Consider the following 12835-nt stretch of genomic DNA (forward strand, 5'->3'; position numbering starts at 1 on the left):
AATAGTTTAGGTGCAAATCAGTGCAGATGTGTGGAAAATCGTAAACTAAGACACCTACCGATGGAAACTGGCAAGATGTTCAATGAAAAATGCTATAATTTGCGTTGTGAAAAATCCTTGTTCTGATGTAAACAAACGGGTTCGTTTACGTTTCCTCTCGAACTCGCGTGGTGCCCTCTACGTTGGTGGTGCATTAAAAAGGCCTATCCAGCTTTCCATGCTCGGTAATGGCGGCCTGTTTGTATGAATAAATGTATCCTTCACTGTGCTTTTTGACACTATCTGGATGTTCGAATTTCAACCCCTTCCCTTTCCCTCTCCCAGGAACAGAAGAAAATGGAACAACATACGCCCTCCAGTTAGTGTCAAAAAGCACAGTGAAGGATACATTTATTCATACAAACAGGCCGCCATTACCGAGCATGGAAAGCTGGATAGTACACTGATAAATTAAACTATTCTCATTTTGCTTAAAATTTAATCACAGGCATAACACTTACAATCACATTCTTGGCAAATAAGGTTTTACACGGTAACCAGCGTAAACACATAAATGTGTAAAATTTTACACATTTCGTGAAAAAAGGGGCCTACTCACTGTGTTTACACATTTATGTGTAAACCTAGCAAACGTCAATTAGAAGAGTATTTTTTACACATTTTTCAAGAAAGGTTTTTACAGCAACATTTGTAAAAAGTAATCATTTCTAGAACTTAAATATAATGGGTGCGGAATTTTATTATTTGTGTCAATGATAAAATATAGATTGCTCGGATACAATACTATTTTATTGAAAAAAAAGAAATGCCATCAACAAAAATCAGTAGTGGCCCAAGCAACACGGCTTGTCATAAAGAAGTTGAAAATACTTTTTAATGGCATACGTAAAGAATCAATAATACTTTAAAATACATCATTTAATACACTTATACAATTTCGAGTTCAAAGCACAGCACATCAACAACGATGTGTAATACAATCTACATGAAGTGCTTTGCTGTTGATTTCATCGTGCTTCGATATGATCTCTCCCAAGGGATTTGCACATCGAATTGCAATGTTTGGCAAGTAGTGCAAATTCAACAGCAAATCATTTTACATGAACGTGATGTTTTTTTACCGTATACTTACCGTACTGTTGACACTCCCATAAAATGTTTGCTTCTGGCAGATGGACCTCATTTAGCCAGGTGGTTGGGAACGTTTCCCATGGGAATTGAAAAAACAATCCAAGAAACTTATTGATGAATCGAGAACAGAGATTCGAATGCCAGTGGCCGGATGTTGATTTAAAACATATATATTATATATATATATAGCTGGGTAGAGTTAACGCAACCGTAGTGGATGTTGAATTTGTAATCCTGTTGAGAGAGAGGATCCTTTTCACTATCACAAATCCACCCGCAAAATAATAATATGTTGGAAAAACTTACATTGAGAGAAACTATATTTTCCTAGGAGTTCGCCTCTTTGTTTGTATTTTGCTTTTTGTCAAAACAACACTAGATCACAATACTTGCTCCCCGTAAAAAAAAATCCAATAAAAATACAATGATTTTCATTGTCATTGTAACCATGATATTTTCTGTCAAAACATTGGACATTTTTGTCCATTACCATAAAATCACAACGAAATTCATGGTTCACGACAATGAAAATCATGGTATTTGAGAAATTTACAGTAAAAAAGGGGGTTGTTAAGCATCTTAACAATATAAAAAAGTGATTTTTCCCGAACAAATTTGATCTCATCACACTAATTTTCTAGGAGCATCCCACTCTAAACTTTGTATTTTTCCCGTCCTAATATACATATAAGATTCCCATATCTAAGATTCCCAAAAATACTTAAAAATACTTAAGAAATATCTAGCGTTAGTTTATTTGCTTGGTTGCTATGTCAATTTGATTTGCTTGTTTATCCAATGTCAGCCGTTTTGTGTGGATATTGGTTAATTTGTTAAACAATTAGCATTAATTTGATTAGAAGCGTGAACAGCTATAGGTGTCCTGGACCATTTACGGTGTAATTTGTTCACCATGTACCAGAAAGAATTAATTCTGATAGGCATTGAAACCTTTTGTTGTTACTCGTTCGAGTTCCATCATTTGCATTGGTTAATAGTGAGTTTTGTGTTGTTTTTTTTTCCACTCGGTTCTTGGCTTTGTGACTATGACAATGCCTGAATGTCTGAAGAACATAATTGGATGTACGAAATCGTGTGACCATACTATCACCCATATTCTCGTTTACGTCCGGACAGTATTTTAAACGAGAATATGGGCGTATTGCGGAAACGCAGATCTCGTAGCTTTCCACAGTAGATAATAAACCATAAAGGCCACTGGACACAGTATAAGCAATATAGTCAGAATTATTTAAATGAACGGGTTTAGTTTTCTTTATTTTCCTACGTATAATTTAAACAAATAAAACGTTGTGTTCAATATGATATAATAATTGCATTTATTTTTCAAAATAATCAATACAGTAGTTTATTCAAAAGGAGAGTCAAGAGGGCCAAAAGCTTCCGGTCAGAAACGAATCACGATCATTCCCATTCAACACCCGGTAGATCGACAAACTTTTCTTCCTGCATTTGCTCAGGCCTGCAACACGTTTTCACGGCTTCAGATCATCGATACTGCAAAAACAAAATCGTAGTCAGATTTACTGCTATAGGTAATTAACATGTTTAGAAATAAGGTGAATTCCGCCCTGAGCGATGTTTCACGCGCAAGGCGAGATTTTGCGAAGGTACGAGAGGGATAGAGAGAGAGAGAGAGAGAGAGAGAGAGAGAGAGAGAAAAGTACTAGTTGTCTCTCTCATGCCATCGCAAATTTTTCTCTGGTCAGCTAATGCACGCATATATCTGAATATACCAATACTCATCATCGCAGGATCTGGTATATGTATATGTATATATACATATATATGGTATATGTATGATATATGGAGAGGGTATATGTGAGCCAATACACACTTTCAGTTCAGTCGATCGGTAAATACCGTTAAACTTGTACTGAAAACATCATTATTTGTAACCAGCCCTTGAAGCATTTTTACAAGCTGTATCGCTGAAAAATATAACTTAAATAATACTAATTTATACTCATAATGAAAATACTTAACACTCCTATTTGTATAAATACAAGACGACCGAAACAACAAGTCAACAACAAACACAATGTCATACACTAGCAACCGGTCATCAAAAAATAAGTGTTACTTCGATGGAAATTTATAGCCATGGTTTAAAATACTTAAAAATACCTAAGAATACTTACGCGGGATTTACAAATATTTCATTGATATTAGGTATGAAGTTTAGAGTATTGTTAAAAATCGAAATCTATTTTTTCTCCCGTACAATAATTTAACAATAAATCTTAATGTACTCAAAATTCAACAGCAAAAATCATTGTAATTTCATTGTTTTATTATAATTATTATTTTTCGGGTCCTAATGAAGCAAACCAAAGGATGACAGTCCGTTTGGTTACACTTTTTGACAGTTTGTTTGGCTGCATAAGTTTAGAGTGGGATACCTCTAGGTTATCATAATCATGCAAACTCAAAAGATTTTCAAATCTAAATAGATTAAAAGTTACACTAAATCACAACTCTCCTGACCGACGCATAGCTTGGAATAAAGAAAGAGAATACACACTTAGTATAAAAATGGATTATACGCCATAATGTATATTCTGCAAGTATACAAGCTTAGTTAAAACTTGGTTTGCTTGTATTCAGGCTGCTGTCAGAACTAGAATTTTATTTTCATTTTAAATGGATAGAGAAACGAAGTATGAAGAAACATCGAAAGCTATTTATTTTGAATTATTCCTTACAATAATTGTACTTGCAGTTATCATCGCCATCGTGATCATCTCACCGAGCATCTAGCAATCATCGAATGGGTTGTGGTTACGATCGATTCCGGGCTCCAGCTGGCTTGACTGGCCAGACTTACCACCAGGTTGTTTCGTATCGGGCTGGGGTTGTGTTGCTATGTCCTGTTTTCCTTGTCGAGCTATCTCTTCTTGCCAGCTATCAGCGTTTCAACCAATCGGGTTAATCTGTATCTGCAGTGAGCTAATCAATCAGCATAGAATTATAATTTCCTCCATTTCCCGCTGCGCCGGGTTCATCTTTAGCGCTGCAACGAAACCCTCCTTGGAGAATGCTGGCGTTTTCTTTTTCACTTCCACACTTTGTAAATCATCGAAATCATCAGGAACTAACGACAGCATGGATGGGGCAGCTTCCTTGTGCTGAAATTAATTCAAGAATATAATTTTCGTACAAAAAGAACACCCCAGTAACATACCTGAAAGGATTTGGCATTCTCCTACCGGATCTCAGTCAGCTTCCGATCCTAGGCCATCGCGTACATTTTCTTGGCAGAGGTGGACGTCGGAACCCAGTCGGATCATTGTTGTTTTTAGCGGGTTGCACTTGGGTCGAACCCATATATTGGATAGTCATCAGAATGTCCATGTGACTACACTCGATCCGTCCTGGAACAACGATTTTTACCTGTGGGGATGAGATGGCAATGGTGCCAGGTTTCGTTTGAAACCTTCCTATGCTTCGCCCTTGTCCATGATTAAGTTCGCTAGATGTCGGATAGAGATCTACTTGATTATTTGCTATTAACCTCGACCAGCGTTCATTTGCAAACAATTTTACAGACTTGCTTTCGAAAGAATCCCTAAATTTTGTTCCTTTTTTCGCGCACTGATAAACTTCGCAACAGATTTTGTTTTTTTTTTCAAAAACAGATGCCTGTCAAACGCAACGCAGGTATACACTGAACGAATTGTGAGACGTTATTCTAAATTAGTATAATTTTGAAGTTGAATATTAATCTTATCAATGTATAAATATTATTTAAGGATAAAATGATTCAATTTTAATCTTTCGTTGTTTACTAATATTTTTGAGTGGCAGTGGCGACATCTGCGGCGATTTCCAACCAATGACCGTATTATGGAATTAGTGTGTATTCAGTGGGTGCAAAGAAGGTGGGTTGGTTTCTTTTTTTCCTTTCTTACGTCATCCTGCATGCGGCTTAAAAAAACCCTTTTCCTTTCTTCATCCACCATCCGCCAGCAGTCATTCGGTTGATGATTTGTTTACTCGCATACGATTTGCTAATGTGCGCGGTACATACCATTCTGTGAGTTTGAAACATTAAATTTTGATTCTACATTAACGAAACTTCTTCATACCTGCGACCTTCACGTGAGGTAAGAAACCCGCTTTGATTTGGGACTTTTTTTTGCCACCACGGTGATTGGTTGTGGAAGTCTGTCGCGCCACTGCTAGTTACTGGATGTTATCATGCCAGACATCAAGATTACGCCTCTAGGGGCAGGCCAAGATGTGGGTCGGAGCTGCATTCTGCTGTCGATGGGTGGCAAAAACATTATGCTGGATTGTGGAATGCATATGGGTTACAACGATGAGCGTCGCTTCCCGGATTTTTCCTTTATCGTTCCGGAAGGTCCAATAACGAACCACATCGACTGCGTAATAATTTCACACTTTCATCTGGACCACTGCGGGGCTCTACCATTCATGACGGAAATGATTGGCTATACGGGTCCGATCTACATGACTCATCCGACAAAAGCTATCGCTCCGATTCTGCTTGAAGACATGCGGAAGGTTGCCGTAGAACGTAAGGGCGAAAGCAATTTCTTCACCACGCAGATGATTAAAGATTGCATGAAGAAGGTGATTGCCGTAACATTGCATCAGAGCGTTATGGTCGATAGTGAGCTGGAGATAAAGGCGTACTACGCAGGGCATGTGCTGGGAGCGGCTATGTTTTGGATTCGGGTTGGATCGCAGTCGGTTGTGTACACCGGGGACTACAATATGACCCCGGATCGACATCTTGGGGCGGCGTGGATTGATAAGTGCAAACCGGATTTGCTTATTACGGAGAGCACCTATGCGACTACGATTCGGGACTCGAAACGATGCCGGGAGAGAGATTTTCTAAAGAAGGTGAGTGGTGTTAGTGTTGGATGGGTTTGATTGTTGATTAAAGCAAAACTGTTTTCGTTCAATTCTAGGTTCACGAATGTGTAGCCAAAGGAGGCAAGGTTCTGATTCCGGTCTTTGCTCTGGGACGTGCTCAAGAATTGTGCATTCTACTCGAAACCTACTGGGAGCGCATGAACCTAAAGTACCCGATATACTTTGCTGTAGGATTGACGGAAAAGGCTAACAACTACTACAAGATGTTCATCACTTGGACCAACCAGAAGATTCGCAAGACATTCGTGCAGCGCAATATGTTCGATTTCAAACACATTAAACCTTTCGATAAGGGGTACATCGATAATCCTGGAGCAATGGTTGTTTTTGCGACGCCCGGTATGCTTCACGCCGGTCTGTCGTTGCAGATTTTTAAGAAATGGGCGCCTAATGAAAACAACATGGTTATCATGCCTGGATATTGCGTCCAGGGAACGGTCGGACACAAGATTCTCGGTGGAGCGAAAAAGGTGGAGTTCGAAAATCGGCAGGTGGTTGAAGTTAAGATGTCGGTCGAATACATGAGTTTCAGTGCTCATGCAGACGCGAAAGGCATCATGCAGCTGATTCAGTATTGTGAACCCAAGAACGTAATGTTGGTCCATGGGGAAGCGATGAAGATGGAGTTTTTGAAGGAAAAGATAAAAGAAGAGTTCCAGATAGAATGTTTCACACCGGCCAACGGAGAAACGTGCGTGATAAGTACGCCGATCAAAATTCCAGTCGAAGCTTCGCTGTCAATCTTAAAGGATGAAGCTAAAAAGTACAATGCCGAGCCGCCAGATCCGAAGCGTAGACGCGTCATCCACGGGTTGTTGGTGATGAAGGATAACAAAATCTCGCTGATGAGCATCGATGAAATCTTCAACGAATGTGGAATCAATCGTCACGTAATAAGGTAAACTTTATGCGATTATTTAATCATGGCATTCAAGCGTGACTCAAACAATGTATTTTTTTAATGCTTGTTTCAGATTCATTTCGAAAGTGAAAATTGACGATCCGGGACCAACCCTGCGAACAGTTGAGAAGCTATACAACCTGCTAAACGAGCGCCTCTCGGGATGGACCGTTTCGATGAATGAGAATGGCTCAATCAATGTGGAATCGGTAAATATAAAGATCGAAGGCGACGATCCGATAACCGTGCCACCAGGATCAGCTTCCGTTCCACCACCACCGGCAGGCATTTCAACGAAGCACAAGATTTGTAGCGTATCGTGGGTTAACCAGGATGAAGATTTAGGGAGCTACATCCTCGGCTTATTGCAAAGCCTCTAAGCACAACAATACGTACCTACCGACAAGACATTGTTCACTTTTCTAACAAATTTAAATTTAATATGAAAGCCTAATAAAGCTGGGAGTAGTTGGATGAATTTATTTTTTCATTAACTTTTCTCATCACAACTACATTCTACAACATTTCATTCTTTAACTGGTATTAATCGTTCTAGCCGACTTTAGGCCCCCTCTCGGTTAACTTCCCCCGAAGTTGTTCCAGATTGTCACCATCCTTGGCATCTTCACTTAGGAGTTCTGCTGCTTTCTCGTCCAGCACTTCTCTGATGGCTTGTTTCACTTTGTCGATTTCTTTTACATTTTTAGCGGAGATGGGAATTATTCGTTCCAAATTGACTAGCTGTTTAGGAACGAGTTCTTCTGGACAATGTTGCAAACCATCTAGAAAATCGTACATTTCATTAGCTATAATCCTAACGAACGGGCTCTAACACTTACCTGCTAGATTCCCAAAATATTTTTCATATTTAGAAATTTCCTCTATTGCCCCGTCTTTGTCCATTTTGTTCACCAGCAGTACACAAGACTTTTCCAGCAACGTTGGATCATAAAGTTCTAGTTCTTTATTTAAAGCGTAAATGTTCTCCAAGCAATTTCGCTTCTTGTGACTTTGGCTCAACTGGAACCCGAAAACATCAACAATGATCAACAGCAATCGCGTCCGTTCCACGTGCTTCAAAAACTTATGACCCATGCCGAAATTGGCATGCGCACCCTCGATCAATCCGGGCAAGTCGGCTATCGTGATTTGCCGATAATCCTCGTATTCAATCGTACCAATCTGGGGTCGAATCGTTGTAACTGTAAGCGAATCGAAATTTTATGTAAAACCTCCCCCAGCACACCTCAAGCTTAACTCAACTTACATGGATACGAGGCAATCTTTGGCGTAGCATTTGACAGTGCTCTAACAAGTGTACTTTTGCCAGCGTTCGGAAATCCAACCAGACCAACATCGGCAATTAACTTGAGATCAAGCTTCAACGTTCTTGTTTGGCCAGCCTTTCCAAGAAATGAATTTCCAGCGCAACCTCCACTGCCTCCTCCTGCCGCTAGGCAAGTTTTTCCTTCCTCGTCCAATTCGGCAATAAATGCTCCATCGTTTTCCAACACTCGAATACCCACCGGCACATCCACTTTCTCATCCAATCCCCGCCGCCCCAGAACTCGTGCCTTGCTGCTTTCCTCTCCATTACCGGCAACGACTCTTTTGGCACGATACTTGTGCACGACATCTTTGAGACTTTTTCCCTCCTTGGCTACGAAATAGACTGCTCCGCCTTGGCCGCCAACGCCACCGTACTTCGGCAATCCATTTCCGCCGTGTCCACCCTTGACCGAAAGTCGTAAACTATCGAGGAAGTTTCCACGCAAATGACTGCGAATTGACTGAGGTGAAGGGAAGTTCAATCAAATATTGACTAAAAAGTTGTATAATTATGATTACTACTTACTTTCCTTGCAGAACCATAAAGAAAAGGTTGCAAGAGCACCATGGTTTGGAAATATGGAAATTAAAGTAAAAATCATGAAACCAAAACAAATATCACGATTTTTTTTTTGCCGGGTCGACTGTTTATTCTGTTTATCAACAGAACACGAAACACGATGCTGGGGTGCAGTCAAAATCTTTGGGATTCATACTTCATAGTCGAATTTCACACTATTCGAGCAGTTGGAATAACAGGGGCTTTGTCATGGAAGTCGAACAAACCGATTTTTTCCAGCTTTCCACGCTTAATACCAAATTAATACGGTTAATACCAACAATCAATTAACCGAGGGGCGATTCACTTGTGTATTTTCGATTCAGGCCAACCCGCATAAACGCGAACCATCACATGACCTTACCGATAATGGTTATAAATTGTTTATAATCCCTGCTAAACTTCAACTGAAATGGTTATGGAACTTTACATGAACGTTTGTGTGATAAAGTTTTAACCTTATGTATTATGGTTTTTTGGAAGCGGACCTTACAAATAATGGGTTGTTAAGAACCATTACCATTCCAAATTCTTGTTTTCTCCATACATTATCGGAAAGAGAACTATATTAGAACGTTTTTACTTATGGTTTGAGAACATTAATGGTTATGGTTATGGTAGTCAGTAAGGTCCATTAATGGTTTTGTATTATCGCTCAACTTTACGTGAAATATATCGTGAATTGGTAATCAGTAATTTGCAGGCAACCAATTCGCGATATATTCCACATAAAGTTGATCGATGTTACAAAACCATTCATGGACCTTACTGCTTACCATAACCATTACCATTAATGTTCTCAAACCATAAGTTAAAAGGTTTTAGTATAGTTTTCTTTGCGAAAGTGTATGGAGAAAACAAGAATTTTGAATGGTAATGGTTCTTAACAACCCATTATTTGTAAGGTCCACTTCCAAAAAACTATAATACTTAAGGTTAAAACTTTATCATTAAACGTTCATGTAAAGTTCCATAACCATTTCAGTTGAAGTTTAGCAGGGATTATAAACAATTTATAACCATTTTAGGTAAGGTCAATTTATGGTTCTCGCTTATGCGGGAACGTATTGATGAACGTATTGAAGTATTTTTTATCTTTTTTTTTTTTTGATACTTTATTATAGAGATTTTTAGCCATAGGCTAGTTCATCTCTTAGTATTTTTTATCGAATAAACGTGTATTTTGCGTATTAATGTATTATTTTGCACTTTTTGAATATATGTAATTTTCTGTGTATTAGAAAAATAAAAGTGTATTTTTATGCATTAATGTATTGAAAATCAGTTATAAGTGTATTCTGTCAATTCAGTGTTTATGTTTACCACTCAAACCGATAATCAAACGGATCAAACTCACAATGTTGACGTTTTGTTTGACAAATGCACAGCACACGCTAACGTTGAACTACCCACTGATGAGTAGAATTTCACCCAATTTAAAGAAAAGAGGCTTAACTCATAAACTCATTAGGGGCTTGACATTAGTTACGTAGACAGATTTTTGGGATTCTGACGAATTATCGTGTATTTTTATTATTCGTCGAATATTTGTGTATTTTTTTTCCGAATTTTGTATTTTTTTTGAGTAATGACGAGTTATGATGAATTTTTGTGTATTTTTTTCATTCACGCATTTTCGATTCATTTTTGAGAGCAGTGAATTGCCCCTCGCAATTAACCACTTCATTTGAGCTCTTGAAATGACGTTTACTACCACTCGAACTTTGAACTAAAACATTATTTTGAGATTTTTTCTTCTAGAACCACGAGAAAAGTAGCCATCATTTGAGCGTTTCATAAGAAAATAGAAATTAGTTGGTCCAGTTTTGTGGAATCGCTGGTAGAAAGTCACGCCAAAACTGCTTGACAAAGTGGTAAAATACGAAACTAAAGGCCCAAACGCAATGTGGACGGAAGTGGAACGGAAACGGAAAGTTTGAAAGTTGTCACAAATGACATCAAGAAGCCTAACCGATGTCGATTTGGTTCTAACTAGTTTTCAATCCGACAAGTAGGCTTACTAGCTTTCAACTGAAATTCAACTGGCCTATGCGCAAAAACAGCAAATGGGTTCAGTTTTCTTGGACATTAAGGGGGCTTTTGATTCTGTTTGTATCGATGTCCTTTCGGATAAACTCCACGATAGTGGGCTTTCACCAATTATGAACAACTATTTGAGCAACTTGTTGTCTGAGAAATATATGAGCTTCTCTCATGGAAACTCGACAACTTCACGAATTAGTTACATGGGTCTCCCCCAGGGCTCATGTTTAAGCCCCCTTCTTTATAATTTTTATGTAAAAGACATTGATGGTTGCCTTGATGAAAATTGCTCGCTAAGGCAGCTTGCAGATGACGGGGTTGTGTCCGTTGTAGGGTAAAGTGCACCGGACCTGCAAGGACCATTGCAAGATACCTTAGACAATTTGTCTACTTGGGCTATGAAGCTGGGTATCGAATTCTCTCCGGAGAAAACTGAGTTGGTTGTTTTTTCTAGGAAACATCATCCTGCACCTAGGGGAAGGACAGCTCCAAGTATCAGCATCAATACACACTTAGAATTTTTTACAGAAATCTTTAAAATTTTACCGAAATCTCAACAGCTGAACGTTCGGTAAACAGTTTCACAGATTTCCTGTACTTTTTCACAAATATATGTGATTTTTTCACAGATATCTGTAAAAAATTACAGAAAAACTGTAAACCTGTTTACCAAACGTTCAGCTGTTGAGATTTCGGTAAAATTTTACAGAAATCTGTGAAATAGTCTTAGTGTGTACGGATGGTGGAAATATTAAATATTTCAATATGTGTGATATTTGCGAATCTTACACCTAGTCTGACAGATGTTTTTTTGTGTTTTACAGTTTTTGGTTTTAAGTGTACATTTGACATTCGTTTAAAATGGATAAATACAGTGCTAACATTTGAAAACGGCACAAAAGCCATTTGTAAACAAATGGTTTGTGGGCCCTTTACTCACTACTTGAAGTACACCCACGCGACACAACAGCAACATCGGGTAGGGGAAATTTTCCCCTTCCTGACGATGCTGTTGGTTTGCGTGGGCGTTCTTCGGGTAGCGAGTAAAGGGCCCACAAACCATTTGTTTACAAATGGCTTTTGCGCCGTTTTCAAATGTTAGCACTGAATGGATTTTACACCAGAGGCATGTCATTTTTTGATGATCTTGCTGGCCACCTCCACCGAAATCCGCTCCTTGTTCTCATAAATTCGGCATTCTTTGGTAGCTGATTTCAGTGCACATAATCGGTCGCATGTTCCCAGGAAATAGTCATTAATTTCCTCGAATTCTTAATCGCCTGCAAACCCATGTGCTGTCCTCCGATGGAACGGGAATCGACTGACTACGCCGCCCCTGTAAGCGGAGTCCCAGATTGATGGTTCCGTGGTCGTATTACGCTTGATTCGCCATGAGCCTGCAATTTGAAGAGATTTGCTGCTGGGGGAACTTGCCTAGTCCAGTGCCGTTTTTATCATCAAAAGCCGAAGCCGAAAACGATCAGAGCTATCGGAAACGAAAATCTAGGCAAAAATGATGAAACAGAAAGCTGCAGAAAACATTAACAACAACCGCGAAACGTCATGGAGTGTATGCTGAGGTGTATGCGTTAAAACTACATTGTTAATTTGTTTTACTTTGTAGCTTTCCACTTGACAGTTAATATCATTGATATTTATACTAAAAACTATAATAACTACCAATATGAGCAATTTTTACACCAAATATTACTTCACATCAAGTTGTACCTCGAGTTGTACTTCCCCTAGGTGAGTCCTTTTTTTACAGGTTGTGGATTGAGATTCGATCCGGAACTTGTGAGAAATGTAGGCCAACTTCCCTGCACTCGATCTCCCTACTAGTCAAGTAGTGAGCCAATTCTGGATCAACAATATAAAAGGGCCCATCAGCATTTGTAAACAAACCGTTCCAAAGCCCATTCATCTCAAATCCAAGGCCGCTCAAA

The 12835-nt window shown here is 39.0% G+C and overlaps 2 protein-coding genes across 2 annotated transcripts; one reads left to right on the forward strand and one right to left on the reverse strand.

The window, feature by feature from the left end:
• The first annotated feature begins 5138 nt into the window (after positions 1 to 5138).
• IntS11 (integrator complex subunit 11) lies at positions 5139 to 7420 on the forward strand. Its single transcript, XM_065216614.1, has 3 exons — positions 5139 to 6024; positions 6093 to 6955; positions 7032 to 7420. Exons 1-3 carry the CDS (start codon positions 5353 to 5355, stop codon positions 7336 to 7338), a joined length of 1842 nt encoding a protein of 613 aa, XP_065072686.1. The 5' UTR covers positions 5139 to 5352; the 3' UTR covers positions 7339 to 7420.
• An 84-nt stretch (positions 7421 to 7504) lies between these two features.
• LOC135697042 (GTP-binding protein 10 homolog) lies at positions 7505 to 8858 on the reverse strand. Its single transcript, XM_065216615.1, has 4 exons — positions 8814 to 8858; positions 8226 to 8748; positions 7798 to 8160; positions 7505 to 7740 (listed from the first exon to the last, which is right to left on the reverse strand). The coding sequence occupies exons 1-4, from the start codon at positions 8853 to 8855 to the stop codon at positions 7511 to 7513; spliced, it is 1158 nt and encodes a 385-aa protein (XP_065072687.1). The 5' UTR covers positions 8856 to 8858; the 3' UTR covers positions 7505 to 7510.
• Positions 8859 to 12835: the final 3977 nt, after the last annotated feature.

Source organism: Ochlerotatus camptorhynchus, unplaced genomic scaffold (genome assembly GCF_037179485.1).
Source record: "Ochlerotatus camptorhynchus isolate MF236.1 unplaced genomic scaffold, CSIRO-AGI_Acam_v1.1 ptg000065l, whole genome shotgun sequence".
Lineage (NCBI taxonomy): Eukaryota > Metazoa > Arthropoda > Insecta > Diptera > Culicidae > Ochlerotatus > Ochlerotatus camptorhynchus.

What these genes read in the sequence shown, in the direction of transcription:
- IntS11 (XM_065216614.1), top strand. Translation starts at nt 5,353, where the DNA reads ATGCCAGACATCAAGATTACGCCTCTAGGGGCAGGCCAAGATGTGGGT. An exon ending in AGAGAGATTTTCTAAAGAAG is followed by an intron (nt 6,025 to 6,092) that starts GTGAGTGGTGTT and finishes GTTCAATTCTAG; the next exon opens with GTTCACGAATGTGTAGCCAA. An exon ending in ATCAATCGTCACGTAATAAG is followed by an intron (nt 6,956 to 7,031) that starts GTAAACTTTATG and finishes TGCTTGTTTCAG; the next exon opens with ATTCATTTCGAAAGTGAAAA.
- LOC135697042 (XM_065216615.1), bottom strand. Translation starts at nt 8,855, where the DNA reads ATGGTGCTCTTGCAACCTTTTCTTTATGGTTCTGCAAGGAAA. An exon ending in AAAGATTGCCTCGTATCCAT is followed by an intron (nt 8,161 to 8,225) that starts GTAAGTTGAGTT and finishes ATTCGCTTACAG; the next exon opens with TTACAACGATTCGACCCCAG. An exon ending in ATATTTTGGGAATCTAGCAG is followed by an intron (nt 7,741 to 7,797) that starts GTAAGTGTTAGA and finishes ACGATTTTCTAG; the next exon opens with ATGGTTTGCAACATTGTCCA.